Raw genomic sequence first — 6,144 nt, 5'->3', positions numbered from 1 at the left:
CCCACCTCCAGCAGCAGGTCTAGTCGTGGCTGAGCCTGAACACCCTGTGCTGCTCTCCTGCACGCCTCGCTGCTTCTTTATGCCGTCTTTCCTTTCTCTGCCTCACTGTGGATTAATGACTGTTCTTTAACACCCCATTTTCTTTTATGGCTTATTCCTATTTCATCAGCTTTCCCGCTGCTGTTACTTTTCAGTTCCAGGACGCGGGATCCCATGAGGAATTCAGAACAAGTGCTCTCTGCAGGGAGGACGTAGCTGTGGCCTGGCTGCGCTCGGACCTGTCTGTAACTGACTCACCAGCCTGCCTCTGAGACCCGGCAATGCACACAGTCCTCCGATCACACACCTCCACGTCCCGGCTCCGTGCTGCGCTCACAGCTTGTTCCCATCACGTTCAAAATCCCCAACACACATTACTTTTGCTTTCAACAACTGTCTTTTTAACATTTTAAATACCCTCAATTGGTAAAACACGTCAAGTTTACCGCTTCGGCCGGTCCGGTGGCATTCAGTGCATCCACGTGGTCGCACCACCACCACCTCCAGAAACCTTCACCTTCACAGACTGAACCTGTTCTCCTTCCACGCACGGCCCACCTCCGCCCCGCCCCTGGCCCCACCCCTCCGCTGCCCGCCCTGTTGCAGCTGGCCTACTTCCCTCAGCACGACATCCTCTGGGTCCGTCTGTCCTGCAGTCTGTCAGGGTTTCCTTCCTTCAAGGCCAGGCCCGATTCCACTGTAGGGATGGGCCGTGTTGGCTTAGCTTGTCCCCCCAGATGGACACGGCTCTCTGGCCTCTTGTGAACGGCATTGCTGTGAGCACAGGCGCACAGGCTCGCTTTCCTGCAGGGTGTTTGCCAGAGGTGGGCGCGCCGGGTCACTGCGGCGCTGCCCCGATGCTGCCCTGCCTGCTGTCCACAGCCGCACACGGGCTCCCGGGGCTGCATGTCCCCGCGGGCGCCCTGACGGGGGCAAGGCCGCTCCTCCTGACAGCGACCTGTGTCCCCAGTGATGAGCAACGCTGAGCCTCTCTTCCCGTGCTTGCCAGGGTCACGGTCTGCAGGTGGACGCGGGGCTGGAGGTGACCCCCGAGGAGGACGGCCGACCGCTGACCAGGGGCTTGAGCTGCAATCCCAGGGCTGAGCCAGGCAGCCTCTGAGTGTTCGCAGCTCAGAAGACCCGGGACTCACTTGTGACCCCCTTTCTTAGACCTAAGGCCTCCTTGCAGCCCTCTGTCTCCCTGCTCCGGGGTCCCAAGCTCTGCCCATGGGAGGAAACTGTCCAGCACCCTACAGATTGCTGTCACTGACCCTCCAGCTGCTGGCGCCCCACTCCCCGCCCCAGAGGGCTTAAGGTGCTGCCTCGTGGAGCCGGCAGGTCACAGGCCCCAGGAGCGCCGCCAAGTGAGCCCTCTCGTCCAAATATAGAGGATTTATTGTCTTCAGTCGTCAGGAGCACAAAATACAAAAGAGAAAAGGCACCCTCCCTCAGTTCCTCAGTCACCGTGGCGGGGCGGTGGAGGCGGGGCGGTGGTCGACTCATGGGCTCAGGCCTCGAACGCGGCACAGCTGGAGCACAGCACTTTCTCGTGAAGGTCGCCCCCGTAGCTGAGAGACAGGCGGGGAGAGGGGCTGCGTTAGGGCTGAGTCCCCGTGAGCTGCGTACCCGCCCAGCCCAGACAGAGGCAGTCACGAGGGGGTCCTGCACCCGGGTGGCCGAGCCCCCACAGCCAGGCCCTCGGAGATGGACACTCTCGAGGGAGGCGGCTCGGGGGCCCAGGGTGAGGCCAGAGTGCGGAGCCTGCTGACAAGGGGCGCCCCAAGGAGACCCCCTCAGCCCCCAGACACCAGGCCTCAGTGGAAGTCCACCTGCGGGGGGTAATGGTGAACGTCTGGGGCATTCACTGGAGTGGCCCTGCCAGCCAGAGCGCAGCTCAGGCCTCAAGCTGGCCTGCCGCCCCGGGCAGCCCCCAGCTGTGTGGCAGGACTGACTGACCCCCAAGGGCTCCAGCCGGGCAGGGAAGAGGCAACGCAGCCAAGGGCAGGAGACCGCCCTGGGGAAGGAGCTGACGGGCCAGGAGGCAGCAGCTGCCCCAGGCGGGCACCACAGCGTCAGCACTCAGGAGCCCAGGCCCGGCTCTCAGCAGCAGCCCCGCCCACAGTCCCGCCAGAGCTGGGGGCCGAGGGGGTCCACCAGGTGCAGGCAGGACGCCCGTGGCAGGGCCACGGTGCAGCTCGGAGGCCAAAGCCCGGCCTCCAGGGGGACCTGGAGCAAGTCATGTGTTCATCACACAGGGCAGGGTGCCCGGCCCATCATGGCCACTAGACCAGGCAGGTGAGCAGTGGGCTCTGCGGGTGTTTGGGGAACGGGCGGCAGGACGAGGAGGGCCCGCACTCACTCCGCCAGGGGGAGGCCCGGCCCCAGGGCCCGCACTCACTCCACGAGGGGGAGGCCCCGCCCCAGGGCCCGCACTCACTCCACGAGGGGGAGGCCCCGCCCCAGGGCCCGCACTCACTCCACGAGCGGGAGGCCCCGCCCCAGGGCCCGCACTCACTCCACGAGGGCGCACAGGGCGCAGGCCACGGCTCCGCAGCTGCAGCAGGTGCGCACGCAGCGCGCACACAGGGCCCGCTCGCACTGGCCGCACGCCGCCTTCCCGTCCACGGCGCGCACGCACGACGAGCAGGCTCTCGACGCCACCCCAGCCGGGTCTGTGCGGAAGAAACACCGGTCAGTCCAACGGTGACCGGGAGCTCTGGCGCGGGGGCCGCCCCTCGCCCCCCGGAGGACAGCGGGCCGCCCTCCTCCAGCGCCTGACCCACCGCCAGTCAGTCTGTGCGGAAGCACTGCGTTTGGACCCGTTCACCAGGGCTCCCGGCCAGCTGACGCCCACCTGGAACTGTCACCACCCAGAGGTCGGGAGCCCGGGCTAGCTCTTCCCCTGACCACCTGCAGCAGGACTCGCCAGGCCTTCAACCCCTGGTGTGTCTCACAGCTGGGTCTCAAAGTGTGGTCCCCGTGTCCTGGCTTAACACGGGGGTTCCTGGGCCCCCGGGGTGGGAGTTTTAGCTGTGACACGCGTGACAGCCTGAGGCTACAGCACACCGCAGAGGGCTGCGGGTGAGAGCTACGGGTGGGAAGCAGGCAGGACACCCACGAGGGCCACCCGGAGGCGCGTCTCTCCTTTCTGATGGAACAGTTAGAGCAGTTCACAGCTCCCACACATCAGAGCGGGGACAGCCTCCTGCAGTGGGAGCCTCCAGGCGTTCACCCCGCTTGCGGCGTCAGACTCTGGCCCCGCTCCCCCGCATCCTGTCTGCAGCAGAGACCTGGGAAGCACCTGCCGGCGGCCTTACTCACCAGCCTCGGAGGCCTGCGCTTGACTCCGGGTCAGCCGGCCGTCGGGCCCGATCAGCATCTGCCCTCGCGCGGCCCGAGGGGCTTCTGTGGGGCCGGGCCTCGGGGACTCTGGCGTGTGGACGATGGCGCAGCCTTCCTCCCATGCAGGGTCCATGCAGGCCTGGGCCCCACGGAAGAGAAGCTGCATGGTCTTCTCTGGGGAGGACAAGCATCGCCCGCTTACACCCCTGTGGTGTGGAAGCCCCTGCGGGGCCGCCTGTCTCCGGAGCCGTTTGTGCTGAGCCCTCTGCTGAGCAGTCTTCCAGCCACCCGGGACCAAGCTGCCCCTGGCGAGGCTGCCCTCCTGCCCGGGCTCAGCGGGCACCTCCTCCAGCCTGGTTCTGCACCCTGCAGCCCCACCTGGGCTCCCTGTCCCATCACTCTGCTCATTTTTCACGTGTGGCCTCACCTCCTCCCCAGAACCCACAAGTAGGCCTCCTTTGACAGAGGAAGCTCTGTGCTTCTGCTGCTAAGTCGCTTCAGTTGTGTCTGACTCTGTGCGACCCCACAGACCGCAGCCCATCAGGCTCCTCCATCCCTGGGATTCTCCAGGCAAGAATACTGGAGTGGGTTGCCATTTCCTTCTCCATTTCCTTCTGCACTGTGGATTGCCAACTAAAGCACAGCAAGAGACTCAGAGCTGAGCCTGCAAGCCCAGGCCTGCAGCCTTTCGGCTGCTGCAGAGCTGCTGACAAAAGGCACAGCCATAGCTGGCTCCTGACAAGGTACCCCAGAAGTTTCCAGACCTCTGTGGGACCCGGACAGCTTCCCACCCCTGAGCAGCAACTTTCCGAAGGTCAAATGCTAGGTGCCAGCCCAGCAATGCTCTGTGGTTGTCTGCCCTGTCTCAACAGAGCCAGGGTGGAGACCTTAGAAGCTGCTGGCGCTGGGTGATATCGACAGAAACACACAGCTGATAACTCAACTGCAGTGAAGACAGCCTGCCACACCCAGCTCCTCCTCCTCTAGTCTCCCCATTCATAACAGGATGGGACTGGGGCGGGGGGCAGGTCATGTGGCAAGACTAACACTTGTCTTCAAGGGCCTGTGGCCAGTTCAACATAAAGAGGCCAGAGTTAAACACTTGGAAATCATTACGCATGAGTGCACACCGGCCTCACGAAGTCCTGCCCTTCTCAGAGAATGTCCAGGGAGCCTGGCACTCCCTCCCTGATGGGCCCTGCATGGGACAAGCTCTGCAAACGCTACAGGACATCGTGGTCGAGAGCTAGACTGACTTGTGTGTGTTTGTTAGTCACTCAGTCGTGTCTGACTCTTTGCGACCCCATGGACTCTAGCCCACCAGGCTCCTCTGTCCATGGGATTCTCCAGGCAAGAATACTGGAGTGGGTTCCCATACCCTCCCTCCTGGGGATCTTCCCAATCCAGGGATCAAACCCAGGTCTCCCTCATTGCAGGAGGATTCTTTACTGTCTGAGCCACCAGGGACCGCCTTTCTTCTGTTTGCAGTGTTTTCATTTCTGGAATGTCCTCAGAGAGTAACAACCGCAGTTTGGCCCAAGTACCCTAGGCTTCACTCATTTACATCACCTGCTCATCTCTCCAGAGTGATGATCAGTATTATCCATGCACTCACAAATGTGCATGAGGGAGTCAGAGGAGAAGGCGTAGGCCAGGGCCCTCACATTTCTCCAACTGGACAGTCCAGCCGCGCTGAGCCGGACAGCACACTTCAGCTCCCCGTTTTTTGCACAGGCTGTTCCCTCTGCCAGGAATTTCCTTCTTTTCCCTCTCTGCCTGTCTAACCCCGCAGGATCTGGCTTTGACTCTGTTCCTACAGGAGACCTGACAGTCTGCAGGTGGTCCTTCGGTGACCCGTGCCTGCCCCTCTGGAGAGTCCTCCTTCGACTGGCCCCCTCAGCAGCGGCACCGCCTGACAAGGAGGGCCTCTCGGGTTTGAAAGGGTGCCTCTGCCGGCTTTCCCACCGGGACGAGTCCCGGGAGGCGGGACCCGGAGGCCTATCGCTGGGCTGGTCAGATCAGAGCGGGCTCCGGTGAGTCCAGTATTCCCGCAGGACGGAGCCCCGACTCAGCCCCACGCAGAAGCCGTCCGTTTCGGGAGGTGCGGAAGGGGCAGGTCGTGGACGCGGGAGCATTCACGCCGTCCTTCTCGCGGCTCCTAAGCCCGGTCAGGCGGCGCGGAACACGGGCCCCGGCTCCAGGGGGTGCGGCCGGTGGGGACCCCCCGACCAGCCCCGCTTAGCCGCACTCACCGAAAATCTCTCGTGTGAGGCGCTCGGCGCACACGCCGCGACTCAGCTCTCTCTGGCCGACACGCACTTTGAGCTGCAGCGGGGCCGCATCCGCGAAGGGGTAGCCCCGCTTGGGCATGGCCGCGGCCCGGAGCGGCCCAGCTCGGCCGCCGCGCCTCTCTTGCCCGTGACGTCACAGCCGCGCGCCAACCCGGCGCGGAGCGGGGGCGGGACTAGTACGCGGCGCGACGCGGGATAGGCCCAGGGCGAGGGCGGGGGCGGGGCTCTTGCTCTGGGAGGCGGGACTCAGAGGCGCGGGAAAGTCCGGAGAGAGGTCAAGGGTCAGAGCGGGCGCGCCACGGGCAGGGAAATAGGAAGGCGGTGTGGTGCGAAAGCGCCGCGGGATAGGCTGGGGACTACGTGGGGGCGGGACTCGTGAGACACGCGGCCCGTGATAGGCCAGAGGCGACATGGGGGCGGGACTCGTCTGAGGGGGCGGGACTCGTATGAGGCGGCGCGAGAAAGGCGAGTG

At 64.3% G+C, this 6,144-nt stretch overlaps 1 protein-coding gene across 2 annotated transcripts; it reads right to left on the bottom strand.

The window, feature by feature from the left end:
* Nucleotides 1-1,411: 1,411 nt before the first annotated feature.
* SIVA1 (SIVA1 apoptosis inducing factor) lies at nt 1,412-5,802 on the bottom strand. 2 transcript variants are annotated; one of them, XM_070358084.1, is made up of 4 exons: nt 5,634-5,802; nt 3,361-3,555; nt 2,516-2,711; nt 1,412-1,607 (listed from the first exon to the last, which is right to left on the bottom strand). In XM_070358084.1, exons 1-3 carry the CDS (start codon nt 5,749-5,751, stop codon nt 2,551-2,553), a joined length of 474 nt encoding a protein of 157 aa, XP_070214185.1. In that variant the 5' UTR covers nt 5,752-5,802; the 3' UTR covers nt 1,412-1,607; nt 2,516-2,550. The 2 variants fall into 2 exon arrangements, with proteins under 2 accessions (XP_070214185.1, XP_070214184.1); XM_070358083.1 differs by having other exon boundaries at nt 2,555-2,711.
* Between the last annotated feature and the right edge of the window lie 342 nt (nt 5,803-6,144).

This window comes from Bos mutus, chromosome 21 (genome assembly GCF_027580195.1).
Source record: "Bos mutus isolate GX-2022 chromosome 21, NWIPB_WYAK_1.1, whole genome shotgun sequence".
NCBI lineage: Eukaryota > Metazoa > Chordata > Mammalia > Artiodactyla > Bovidae > Bos > Bos mutus.
Note: the sequence above shows the minus strand (reverse complement) of the source record. Positions and strands in the feature narration are given on the sequence as shown.